This window comes from Salmo trutta, chromosome 28 (assembly GCF_901001165.1).
Source record: "Salmo trutta chromosome 28, fSalTru1.1, whole genome shotgun sequence".
NCBI lineage: Eukaryota > Metazoa > Chordata > Actinopteri > Salmoniformes > Salmonidae > Salmo > Salmo trutta.
Window position 1 is genome coordinate 254,130 of NC_042984.1, and position 13,970 is coordinate 268,099.

Here is a 13,970-nt window from a genome sequence, read left to right on the forward strand (position 1 = left end):
AACATGAGAGAGGAGGATGGTGTTTCTCTACCAGCAGGGTGAGTCAACATGAGAGAGAGGATGGTGTTTCTCTACCAGCAGGGTGAGTCAACATGAGAGAGGAGGATGGTGTTTCTCTACCAGCAGGGTGAGTCAACATGAGAGAGAGGAGGATGGTGTTTCTCTACCAGCAGGGTGAGTCAACATGAGAGAGAGGAGGATGGTGTTTCTCTACCAGCAGGGTGAGTCAACATGAGAGAGAGGATGGTGTTTCTCTACCAGCAGGGTGAGTCAACATGAGAGAGAGGATGGTGTTTCTCTACCAGCAGGGTGAGTCAACATGAGAGAGGAGGATGGTGTTTCTCTACCAGCAGGGTGAGTCAACATGAGAGAGAGGATGGTGTTTCTCTACCAGCAGGGTGAGTCAACATGAGAGAGAGGAGGATGGTGTTTCTCTACCAGCAGGGTGAGTCAACATGAGCGAGAGGATGGTGTTTCTCTACCAGCAGGGTGAGTCAACATGAGAGAGAGGAGGATGGTGTTTCTCTACCAGCAGGGTGAGTCAACATGAGAGAGAGGATGGTTTTTCTCTACCAGCAGGGTGAGTCAACATGAGAGAGAGGATGGTGTTTCTCTACCAGCAGGGTGAGTCAACATGAGAGAGGAGGATGGTGTTTCTCTACCAGCAGGGTGAGTCAACATGAGAGAGAGGATGGTGTTTCTCTACCAGCAGGGTGAGTCAACATGAGAGAGAGGAGGGTGTTTCTCTACCAGCAGGGTGAGTCAACATGAGCGAGAGGATGGTGTTTCTCTACCAGCAGGGTGAGTCAACATGAGAGAGAGGAGGATGGTGTTTCTCTACCAGCAGGGTGAGTCAACATGAGAGAGAGGAGGATGGTGTTTCTCTACCAGCAGGGTGAGTCAACATGAGAGAGAGGATGGTGTTTCTCTACCAGCAGGGTGAGTCAACATGAGAGAGGAGGATGGTGTTTCTCTACCAGCAGGGTGAGTCAACATGAGAGAGAGGATGGTGTTTCTCTACCAGCAGGGTGAGTCAACATGAGAGAGAGGAGGATGGTGTTTCTCTACCAGCAGGGTGAGTCAACATGAGAGAGAGGATGGTGTTTCTCTACCAGCAGGGTGAGTCAACATGAGAGAGAGGATGGTGTTTCTCTACCAGCAGGGTGAGTCAACATGAGAGAGAGGATGGTGTTTCTCTACCAGCAGGGTGAGTCAACATGAGAGAGGAGGATGGTGTTTCTCTACCAGCAGGGTGAGTCAACATGAGAGAGGAGGATGGTGTTTCTCTACCAGCAGGGTGAGTCAACATGAGAGAGGAGGATGGTGTTTCTCTACCAGCAGGGTGAGTCAACATGAGAGAGAGGATGGTGTTTCTCTACCAGCAGGGTGAGTCAACATGAGAGAGAGGAGGATGGTGTTTCTCTACCAGCAGGGTGAGTCAACATGAGAGAGAGGATGGTGTTTCTCTACCAGCAGGGTGAGTCAACATGAGAGAGGAGGATGGTGTTTCTCTACCAGCAGGGTGAGTCAACATGAGAGAGAGGATGGTGTTTCTCTACCAGCAGGGTGAGTCAACATGAGAGAGAGGAGGATGGTGTTTCTCTACCAGCAGGGTGAGTCAACATATTTTTCTACTTGCTGGAACGCGCACACACACAGAAATCATGGATAGCCACATCATATTTAGCTTACGTTGATTATACCAAATAGTTATTGGTATCTTTTAGTGTATTCGACTAAGCAGAGGTGATTTGATGATGTAAGCTGTATCACATCTGATTGGGAGTCCCATCGGGCAGCTCATAATTGGCCCAGTGTCGTCCAGGTTTGGACGGGGTGGGCCGTAGTTGTAAATACAAATTTGTTATTAACTGACTTCCTATTTAAATAAATGTCGAAGTTGAAATGGTGCTGGAATAGTGAAGGCAGCTCCTGTTTTCTATGCGACTTGCGGCAACTCTCTGTGGTTCTAAATCAATAGTTGTTTAGTGGGGTGAAAATGTGGGAGCATTAACTTGCTTCACCATACTGTTGGTCATGTAACTGTCTGTTACTGTAATATGCTAAGTGGACTCCACTGGACAGATGTGGCTCTCCGGTTTTGTGATCAATTTTATTCTGCCACTGTGTATTCTAATTGTCTCGACCTTAGCCTTATATACCACGGTGTCAAGGCATATGAACTAACAGGTTATAGAGCAAACTAAACAGTTATCACAGCACATACTGTAGGTTGTAACATGGCTTTTTTACTGGCTTGGCTTCCCCAGTGATTTAACCCACACACCGCTACTGACTGCCAGACCACCAACACCCCTGACATCTGCACTGAGCTGAGGGAACTTAGAGACATGGTGGTGGAGCAGACAGATGGGGAAGCTGAGGAACATGGTGGTGGAGCAGACAGATGGGGAAGCTGAGGAACATGGTGGTGGAGCAGATAGATGGGGAAGCTGAGGAACATGGTGGTGGAGCAGACAGACAGGTGAGCTGAGGGAACTTAGAGACATGGTGGTGGAGCAGACAGACAGGTGAGCTGAGGAACATGGTGGTGGAGCAGACAGATGGGGAAGCTGAGGAACATGAAGGTCAGACTGAAGGACAAGGCAGAGGAGCAACGATCTGAGTTTCGACTCACCAAGAAGGAGGAGGGGGAGAGGAGGAAGAGAGGACAAGTGGAGGGAGAAGAGGGGGGGAGACAGCAACATAATTCACATTTTAGTCATTTAGCAGACGCTCTTATCCAGAGTGACTTACAGTAGTGAAGGCATACATTTCATACATTTTTTTTCTCTGTACTGGTCCCCCGTGGGAATCGAACCCACAACCCTGGCATTGCAAACACCATGCTCTACCAACTGAGCCACACAGGACAAACTCACTTCGATTGCGGTCAATCTGTGAATGATATCATAAAAATGGGATGCCAGGTTGCCAAAATGTGTCTGTGTGCGTGCATGATGATGATGGTGGTGGGATGGTATTCAGTGAGTGTGATATAGCAGGGTTGTATGTGGAGTGCTAGGGACAGCCAGGGAGAGTAGTGTCTAGGCCTCGGGGCTAAACGTGCTATGGGCAGAGGGATATGGAGGGGTTGATCTGAAACACAGAAAGTCTATTTTCCTCATGTTCAAATACAAAAATAAATGGTGTACCTGCTGTCCCAAATGCCTCCACAGGAGGGCGATATATATATATATATATATATATATATATACATACACTAAATGCACTGATCTTAGTTTGGTTACTTGTTACATTACACTGATTTTAGCTTGGTTACGTTACATCATTGAACTGTCTCTCACCTAGTGTTACCATGCAATGCAATGTATACTTTACCTGATCTAATATAAATATTAAGCATTTGTCTGTTTGATTAATCTATAGTCCATTCTAGCAGGGGGGCAAAGTCTGCAAGAAGAATGTGCATGACAATCATCGATTTAGTAGTTAACTTGTGTTGCTGATCATAATTTAACATTCAGTCGAAAGCGCTCCTCTGGTTTTGGTTAGTGCAATCCGGAATCTTTGGGACGGGACGACCCTAAACGTAACCTTAATCCATACATTTAACCTAAACTTAACCATAAATTCCTTTCCTAACCATAACCGTTTTACATTTCAACTTCAATATGGTAGATATGATACGTTCCAAGGATCCCCAGTAGCACCGACCCTCCGACGTTTCATGCCAAGGCAGAGGGCGTCACATGTATTCTTGGTAGTTAGAGTCTTTTACCCTAGCATTCCAGGCACCTTTAGAGAAAAATGGGAGCTTGTTTAACTACATTTCCCTACAGTTTCCTCGGCGTCATCACCGCTCTCCGCCTTCCCTCCCACTTTTGTTGGTCCGTGAGGAAGTCGCAAGATGGCTGACATCGCTTGAAAGTATGTCCCCTTCCTCAACATGAAGTCGTGAGTGTGGAAGAAAGCGAGGGAGGCACCATCGGCCGTTTGTTTTTATTAACTTTTTTTTTTTCTGCAGTTAATTTCTCCAAAATCCATTTCATTTCGCGTCGTCTCTGTCCCAGAGTTGTCTTTGAGAGTTGACGCGTCAAGTCACGCCGGGGACCCAGCTAGCTAAATTAGCCAGCTAGCTACAGCGGTTAACGTTAGCCAGCGAGATAGCTGGTTAGCTAGCTAACTAAATCATATTTTGATATCCCATCGGCCAGCTAACTAGCACGTTTCATTAATTTGAAATAGTCTAACGGTTCTAATATCAATATACTGTCAGATTAAGAATTACTCGACCGTCATGTTCGCTAACTAATGCGCAACGTTTCTACGTGTGAATCAGGATTATAATTTTGGAGTAAATCATACCATTACTATAGTTAGCCACTAGCCATCATCAGTTATCAACATTTCATGTGTTATTACCTAGCTGGCTAGCTAGTTAGAGGGGTAGTTAAACTTTAGCCGGAGAATTAGACTAGCTGGCTTTGCTGGCAGTTGACCAAAATACTGCTAGGGATGGACACACAATTGTACACACACGACCAAATATAGAAGATTGGCTTTGCACATTAACTAGTTAGCTAACAAAGCTAGCTAGCTTTCTTACTTGCTGTTAGGAAGTGCACCTCTCGGCCTGGCCAACTAGCGTGCTAGGCTAGTTAGCCTTTGCAGGGTTGGTCACTCGTATCAGAGTTGAGGGTGGCAGCAGCAAGGTGCAGCAACAGTCGTTCAGTCACTCACACAGAGAGATACGTTAGCTAGCTGCCAGGTTCTAGCTAGCTACAGTCTCGACCCTCACATCAGCGATCACCACGGCGTTCCGAACGTACCCGGAGCCCCCCTCCCCTGGCCAGACCCACCGGCTCAACAACACCGGGATGGGTGTGCAGGGCTTCCAGGAGTATCTGGAGAAACGGTGTCCCGGGGCAGCTGTCCCCGTGGACCTCCTCAAACTAGCCCGTACACCGGGCCGCCAGCCCCCTCACCACCACCCCCATCACCCCGGCCCTCTGCCCCCTCCACCACCGGCCCGGATACTCATCGATGCTGACTCCGGCCTGCAGCGGCTGTACGGTGGCTACCAGACGGACTGGGTGTGTGGCGGGGAGTGGAACGCCATGCTGGGATACCTGTCCGCTCTGTCCCAGGCGTGTCTGTACCAGGGCGGGCTGGAGCTGGTCGTGGTTTTCAACGGAACCCTGGGGAAGGAACGGTGGCCGGAGTGGGCACGCCGGGCCCAGGGGCAACGCCAGACAGCCCAGCTCATCGTTAACCACGTCGGCAGTAAGGCCACCCCGCCTCCCCGCGCCTGGTTCCTGCCTCCAGCCTGTCTCAGCCACTGTGTCCGCCTCGCCATGTTCCGCTTCAGAGTGCGGGTGAGTAAAGAGCAGTAGCTTCTACCCCATTCATAGAGGCTATCTACCTTTAGCACCTGTTGATGAAGGCCTTTTCTTCCTGGGGGTCTTCTGTTAAAAGCCCAGATGCTTGCTCTAGACGTCAATACGCATCACTTACGATACAGTTTTGGAAACATAAGGAAAGTAAGTCAAATCAAATTTTATTGGTCACATACATGTTTAGTAGATGTTATTGTGGGTGTAGCGAAATGCTTGTCTTTCTAGCTCCAACAGGGCTGTAATATCTAACAAGTAATATCTAACAATTCACAACAACACACCCAAACCTCAAAGTAAAATAATGGAATTAAGGAATATATAAATATTAGGATGAGCAATGTCGGAGTGGTATAGACTAAAATACAATAGAATAGAATACAGTATATACATATGAGATGAGTAAAGCAGAATGTAAACATTATTAAAGTGACCAGTGTTCCATTATTAAAGTGGCCAGTGATTTCAAGTCTGTATTTTGGGCAGCAGACTCTAATGCTTCAATCATACCGACAGCATCATGGCATTTTGGTACACCAGAATTACATTAGTTTCCAATGAAACGCTGCGTTTGCCTTGCAGCATTGTGTTGCAGAGGCAGTTGCAGTGCGTTCGGTGTGGTGCAGATGTTGGATTTTCGAATGTATGCGTCAAACTGTATGCGTAGACGGCTTGACAGAAATGGTTGCAGAAGGTGAATGTTGAACTTTTGTTGCAGACATATCCAGATGATGCTGTCAGTGTGTTCGAGGCGTAAGGTGCAGGGTTACGTAACCGGGTGGAAGCTGCCTAGTGATGGCTGTTTAACAGACTAATGGCCTTGATAGAAGCTGTTTTTCACTCTCTCGGTCCCAGCTTTGATGCACCTGTACTGACCTCGCCTTCTGGATGATAGCGGGGTGAACAGACAGTGGCTCGGGTGGTTGTTGTCCTTGATCTTTTTGGCCTTCCTGTGACATCGGGTGCTGTAGGTGTCATGGAGGACAGGTAGTTTGCCCCCGGTGATATGTTGGGCAGACCTCACTACCCTCTGGAGAGCCCTGTGGTTGAGGGCGGTGCAGTTGCCGTACCAGGCGAGGATACAGCCCGACAGGATGCTCTCAATTGGGCATCTGTAGAAGTTTGTGAGTGTTTTAGGTAGGGATGCACAATATATCGGTAAGCATATGGGAATCAGCCGACGTTAGCTAAAAATGCCAACATCTGCATCAGCCCGATGTCTAGTTTAACGGCGATGTGCAAAACCGATGTCAAAGCTGACGTGCATACCTATATAACGTAGGTAGATGACGTAATGACACAACAAAAAAATACAGCGCTACACCGAACAAAAGCATAAAAATACTAAGTGCACACTTCCAACAACTAAACAAGTTCAAGTCGAGCAGTCATTTGAAAGAGTAAGAACATTTCAGCGAGACAACTCAAAGGCAAAATCCATTAAAGCCAAGATAATGGAATTCATTGCTCTTGACAATCAACCGTTCTCTGTCGTGGATGATGTTGACTTTTGCCGACTGGTCGAGCACCTCGAGCCCCGGTACACACTACCAAGTAGGCGCTATTTTTCAGATGTTGCCCTACCGGAGTTACAGTATTGTTGAAACGCACATCCATGAGCTGCTTGCTACGGGCGTCACTGCTATTAGCTTCACGGACATTTGGACCAGTGATGCCAGCCCCACTCGCATGCTGAGTCTGACAGCACAGCGGGTCGATGAGGATTTCGTACTGAGGAAAGCCGTATTGCATGTTCAAGAATGTGCTGGTTCTCATACCGCTGCTGCCATTTCAATGGCATTTGAGAACGTTTGCAACGTGGAAGCATGAACACACTCATAGCTCCATTTTGAACATCTGACTCGAGAAATAAGCTAATTAACTACGTCTGTAGCAGACGTGATACCCTCTGTCATGGCATTTAAACGCCTGCTCAACAAAACTGCCCACACAGACCGTGGGGTTAAAACTTGCAAAAGTACTCGAGGCTGTGAAGAAGCGATTCGGTGGCATTCTTTCTGAGCTTCTTTACTGTGTCGCCACCATGCTCAATGCTAGGTACAAGGACCTCTACTTCGATGCAGACAAGAAACAGGGTTTACGTGAAATGTTAGACACAGCTGGACAAGATGGAAACGGACACAGTGATGGTGCACACAGAGGAAGAGAGGCCACGGATAGACAGCTAAAACTTCACTGCTTCACATTTATGAGACTGAACAAATAAACAACGAAACAGTACAGCAAGTACCGTAAATTCCGGACTATAAGCCGCAACTTTTTTCCCAGGCTTTGAACCTCGCGGCTTAAACAATGACGCAGTTAACCTGTTTGGGATAGGGGGCAGTATTGAGAATTTTGGAAAAAATATGTGCCCATTTTTAACTGCCTCCTACACCAACTCAAAAGCTAGAATATGCATATTATTGTTCAGGTTTGGATAGAAAACACTCTGAATTTTCTAAAACTGTTTGAATGGTGTCTGTGAGTATAACAGAACTCCTATGGCAGGCAAAAGCCTGACAAGGTTTCAAGCAGGAAGTACCCTGTCTGACAAGGAGTCGTGCGTCTTGCATCTGTTTATTGAAAAGTAAGGATCTTAGCTGTAACGTGACAATTCCCAGGGCTCCGATAGGCTCTCAGAACCCGGGAAATACCTGAAGGTTGACGAGGCAGCCTCAGGCTGAAACACATTATCGCCTTTGGTAAGTGGCGGATCAGTGGACCTTTGAATGAGGCGCGTGCACGATTCGCTCCTGAGGAGAAATTTAATTCGGCTGTTTAGGCTCAATGCATATTCCCGGTCGGAATATTATCGCTTTTCTACGAGATAAATGGCATAAAAATTGGTTTTAAACAGAGGTTGACATGCTTCGAAGTACGGTAATGGAATATTTAGAATTTTTTTGTCACGCCAATGCGCCATGCGCAAGACCGTGATGTAGCATTCTGATAGTGTCTAGAACTCACGAACAAAACGTCGCTGTTTGGATATAACGATGGATTATTTGGGACCAAATCAACATTTGTTATTGAAGTAGAAGTCCTGGCAGTGTATTCTGACGAAGAACAAGCAAGGTAAGAACATTTTTCTTATAGGAAATGTGATTTTGGTGGAGGCTGACCTGGGTGGGTGTCTAAATAGCTAACCCTGTGATGCCGGGCTATGTACTTAGATTATTGCAAAATGTGCTTCATCCGAAAAGCTATTTTAAAATCGGACATATCGAGTGCATAGAGGAGTAATGTATCTATAATTCTTAAAATAATTGTTATGCTTTTTGTGAACGTTTATCGTGAGTAATTTAGCAAACTGTTAGTAAATTCCCCGGAAGTTTGCGGGGGTTATGCTTTTTCTGAACGTCACATGCTAATGTAAAAAGCTGTTTTTTGATATAAATATGAACTTGATTGAACAGACATGCATGTATTGTATAACATAATGTCCTAGGTGTGTCATCTGATGAAGATCATAAAAGGTTAGTGCTGCATTTAGCTGTGGTTTGGGTTTATGTGACATGATATGCTAGCTTGAAAAATGGGTGTCTGATTATTTCTGGCTGGGCACTCTGCTGACATAATCTAATGTTTTGCTTTCGTTGTAAAGCCTTTTTGAAATCGGACAGTGGGGTTAGATTAACGAGATTCTTGTCTTTAAATAGCTGTAAATAGTCATATGTTTGAGAAATTGAAGTAATAGTATTTCTAACGATTCAAAAATCGCGCCACTGGATTTCAGTGGCTGTTACGTAGGTGGGACGAGTTCGTCCCACATGCGCCAGAGAGGTTAATATATGGATTTTTCCCGCTTTCAATTTTTTTTTCTCCAAAAAAACACATTCTGTGACGTGCTCAGTTTTTTGGCGGCATGAAGCTTTCATTAGACCAATGAAATTGCCGAACGGGTTAAGGTCAAACAACTTTTTTGTTTACTGTTTAGATTAAATCGAGCGCTCTCAAACTTCCCATCATTCTGATTACGGTAGTCATTTTGTCACCCTCATCATGGCAAAGACACGGAGAAATGCATATGATGCAGCTTTCAAGTTGAAGGCGATTGATCTGGCTGTTGGAAAAGGAAATAGAGCTGCTGTACGGGAGCTTGGTTTTAATGAGTCGATGATAAGACGTTGGAAACAGCAGCGTGAGGAATTGACTCTAAAGCTTACTGCAAATGTTTTATTTTTTGTTACAAGCCGTGTTTCGTTAAAGCCTATTTATTTTTGTTACAAGCCGTGTTTTGTTAAAGGCTATTTATTTTTGTTACAAGCCGTGTTTCGTTAAAGCCTGTGTAAAGTTCATTTGTTTCAATGTACCGGTAGGCACCTGCGGCTTATAGACATGTGCGGCTTATTTATGTTCAAAATATATATTTTTTTTTAATTCAGTGTGTGCGGCTTATATTCAGGTGCGCTTAATAGTCCGGAATTTACGGTATGTGAAAGAAATAGGTTTTGATTATGTTTTACTGGTAATGGGGACCTACGTAAATGCCAACAAAATAACATTTTGGTCAGTGTGTGTGTAAAAACTATTTAACTGTACCAGAATGCTTAAAAAGCCGCAAAATATATAAATATCGGTATCAGGTTTTTTGGCTAAGAAAATATCATATCGATATCGTGCAAAAGTTCCATATCGGTGGATCCCTAGTTTTAGGTGACAAGCCAAATTTGTTCAGCCTCCTGAGGTTGAAGAGGTGCTGTTGCGCCTTCTTCACCACGCTGTCTGTGTGGGTGGACCATTTCAGTTCGTCAGTGATGTGTACACCAAGGAACTTGAAGCTTTCCACCTTCTCAACTGCGGTCCCATTGATGTGGGTAGGGGCGTGCTCTCTCTGCTGTTTCCTGAAGTCCACGATCATCTCCTTTGTTTTGTTGACATTGAGTGAGAGGTTGTTTTCCTGGCACCACACTCCCAGAGCCCTCACCTCCTCCCTGTAGGCTGTCTCATCATTGTTGGTAGTCAGGCCTACTACTGTTGTGTCATCTGAAAAGTTGATGATTGAGTTGGAGGCGTGCGTGTCCATGCAGTCATGGGTGTACAGCGAGTACAGGAGAGGGCTGAGAACGCACCCTTGTGGGGCCCCAGTGTTGAGGATCAGCGAAGTGGTGTTTCCTACTTTCACCACCTGGGGGCGGCCCATCAGGAAGTCTAGGACCCAGTTGCACAGGGCGGGGTTCAGACCCAGGGCCCCAAGCTTAATGATGAGCTTGGATGGTACTATGATGTTGAATGCTGAGCTGTTGTCAATGAACAGCATTCTTACATAGGTATTCTTCTTGTCCACATGGGATAGGGCAGTGTGCAGTGCAATTGCGTTGTCTGTGGATCTATTGGGGCGGTAAGCAAATTGAAGTGGGTCTAGGGTGTCAGGTAAGGTGGAGGTGATATGATCCTTAACGAGCCTCTCAAAGCACTTCATGATGACAGGAGTGAGTGCTACGGGTCGATAGTCATTTAGTTCAGTTACCTTTGCTTTCTTGGGAACAGGAACAATGGTGGACGTCTTGAAGCATGTGGAGACAGCAGACTGGGATAGGGAGAGAATAAGTATGTCCTTAAACACTCCAGCCAGCTGTTTTGCGCATGCTCTGATGACGCGGAAAGGGATGCCACCTGGGCCGGCAGTCTTGCGAGGGTTAACACGCTTAAATGTCTTACTCATGTCGGCCACGGAGAAGGAGCGGGTCGCTTCGGGGGCAGTGTGTTATCCTCAAAGCAGGCGAAGGTGTTTAAATTGTCCAGGTGTCTGCAATGTAGCTCGTTTTCCCTTTGTAATTCGTGATTGTCTGATGACCCTGCCACATAGGTCTCGTGTCTGAGCTGTTGAATTGCAACTCCACTTTCTCAACACTGATGTTTTGCCTGTTTGATTGCCTTACGGAGGGAATAACTACACTGTTTGTATTCTGCCATATTCCCAGTCACCTTGCTATGGTTAAATGTGGTGGTTCGTGCTTTCAGTTTTGTGTGAATGCCGCTATCTATCCACGGTTTCTGGTTAGGGTAGGTTTTAATAGTCACGGTGGGTACATCTCCTATACACTTCCTCATAAACTCAGTATGGACCTGAAGGTTTCATTGTTTCCCGACTTCCATCAACACGTCTCCTTTGTCACTAGGGGCAATACAGTCCTAGACCACTGTTGCTCTACCCACAAGCAGACAGTGGCAAGAAAAAGTATGTGAACCCTTTGGAAATACCTGGATTTCTGCATAAATTGGTCATACAATTTGATCTGATCTTCATCTAGGTCACAACAATAGACAAACACAGTGTGCTTAAACTAATAAAACACAATTATTTTATTTTTCTTGTCTATTTTGAATACATAATTTAAACATTCACAGTGCAGGGTGGGAAAAGTATGTGAACCCTTGGATTTAATAACTGGTTGACCCTCCTTTGGCAGCAATAACCTCAACCAAACGTTTTCTGTAGTTGCGGATCAGACCTGCACAACGGTCAGGAGGAATTTTGGACCATTCCTCTTTACATAACTTTCAGTTCCACAATATTCTTGGGATGTCTGGTGTGAACTGCTCTCTTGAGGTCCGGACACTGCATCTGAATCAGGTTGAGGTCAGGACTCTGACTGGGCCACTCCAGAATGCGTATTTTCTTCAGTTGAAGCCATTGTTGTTGTTGATTTACTTCTGTGTTTTGGGTCGTTATCCTGTTGCATCACCCAACTTCTGTTGAGCTTCAATTGGCAGACAGATAGCCTTACGTTCTCCTGCAAAATGTCTTGATAAATTTAGGAATACATTTTTCTGTCGGTGATAGCAAGTTGTCCAGGCCCTGAGGCAGCAAAGCAGCCCCAAACCATGATGCTCCCTCCACAATACTTTACAGTTGGGATGAGGTTTTGATGTTGGTGTGCTGTGCCTCTTTCTCCACACATAGTGTTGTGTTTTCCTTCCAAACAACTCAACTGTAGTTTCATCTGTCCACAGAATATTTTGCCAGTAGCGCTGTGGAACATCCAGGTGCTCTTTTGCAAACTTCAGACTTGCAGTAATGTTTTTTTTGGACAGCAGTGGCTTCTTCTGTGGTGTCCTCCCATGAACACCATTCTTGTTTAGTGTTTTACATATCATACCTCATTGAGCATTCTGTGCTGTGCTCTTGCAGTCATCTTTTCAGGATGGCCACTCCTAGGGAAAGTAGCAACAGTGTTGAACTTTCTCCGTTTATTCACAATGTGTCTTACCGTGGACTGATGAACATCAAGGCTTTTAGAGATACTTTTGTAACCCTTTCCAGCTTTATGCATGTCAACTATCCTTAATCTTAGGTCTTCTGAGATCTCTTTTGTTTGAGGCATGGTTCACATCAGGCAATGCTTCTTGTGAATAGCAAACTCAAATAATTTTTTTATAGGGCAGGGCAGCTCTAACCAACATCTCCAATCTCGTCTCATTGATTCGACTCAGGTTAGCTGACTCCTGACTCCAATTAACTTTTGGAGAAGTCATTAGCCTAGGGGTTCACATACTTTTTCCAAACTACACTGTGAATGTTTAAATGATGTATTCAATATAGACAAGAAAAATACAAATTCTGTTATTAGTTTAAGCACACTATGTTTGTCTATTGTTCTGACTTAGATGAAGATCAGATCAAATTTGATGACCAATTTATGCAGAGATCCAGGTAATTCCAAAGGGTTCACATACTTTATCTTGCCACTGTATAATGGCCTCCCTCTTCCACCCCCTTCGGCAAATCAGATCATGACTCTATACTCCTGTTTCCTGTCTAAAAGCAGAAGCTCAAACAGAAAGTACCCGTGATGCACTCTGTTGAGAAATGGTCATCCGAATCGGAAGCTATGGTACAAGACTGGAATATGTTCCCGGGACTCTGCCGATAGCATAGACGAGCAAACCACCTCGGTGACCAGTTTCATTAGGAAATGCATCGGCGACGTTGTCCCCACAGTGACGTTTCGCTGCTTCCTTAATCAAAAGCCCTGGATTATTAACACAGAGGCTGGTGCTAAACTAAAAGACAAAGCTATCGCAGACAACTGTGAGGCTACGACAAGGAGCCCCCGCTGACCCAAGGGACTGGGTGATCTCGCTCTGAGGCTGACGTGAGTAAGGTTTTTAATCAGGTCAACACTCGTAAGGCCGCGTGGCCGGATGTTATTCCAGGGCGCGTTCTCAGAGCATGCAAAAAACAGCTGGCAGGCATATTCACTATCATTCCATCTGTAATTCCCACACATCTCAAGCTAGTCATCATTTTTGTTCCCAGGAACTCTTAAGGCTACCTGCCAGAATGACTACTGCCCTGTAGCACTCACATCTGTCGTCATGAAGTGCTTTGAAAGGCTGGTTATGGCGCACATACACTCAATCATCCCAAAATCGAAATTAAATTAAATGTTATTGGTCGCATACACATATTTAGCAGATTTGTATTTATTATGGATCCCCATTAGTTCCTGCCAAGACAGCAGCTACTCTCCCTGGGGTTTATTATGGATCCCCATTAGTTCCTGCCAAGACAGCAGCTACTCTTCCTGGGGTTTATTATAGATCCCCATTAGTTCCTGCCAAGACAGCAGCTACTCTTCCTGGGGTTTATTATGGATCCCCATT

The 13,970-nt window shown here is 45.4% G+C and overlaps 1 protein-coding gene across 2 annotated transcripts in view; it reads left to right on the forward strand.

Moving 5' to 3' along the window:
• Positions 1-3,849: 3,849 nt before the first annotated feature.
• Positions 3,850-13,970, forward strand: part of LOC115165233 (constitutive coactivator of PPAR-gamma-like protein 2) — a gene marked incomplete in the record, with an annotated part of 62,859 nt that continues 52,738 nt past the window's right edge. For both annotated transcript variants that reach the window (XM_029718227.1, XM_029718228.1), the window contains 1 exon segment: positions 3,850-5,339. In XM_029718227.1, the coding sequence (XP_029574087.1) occupies positions 4,842-5,339 (498 nt within the window).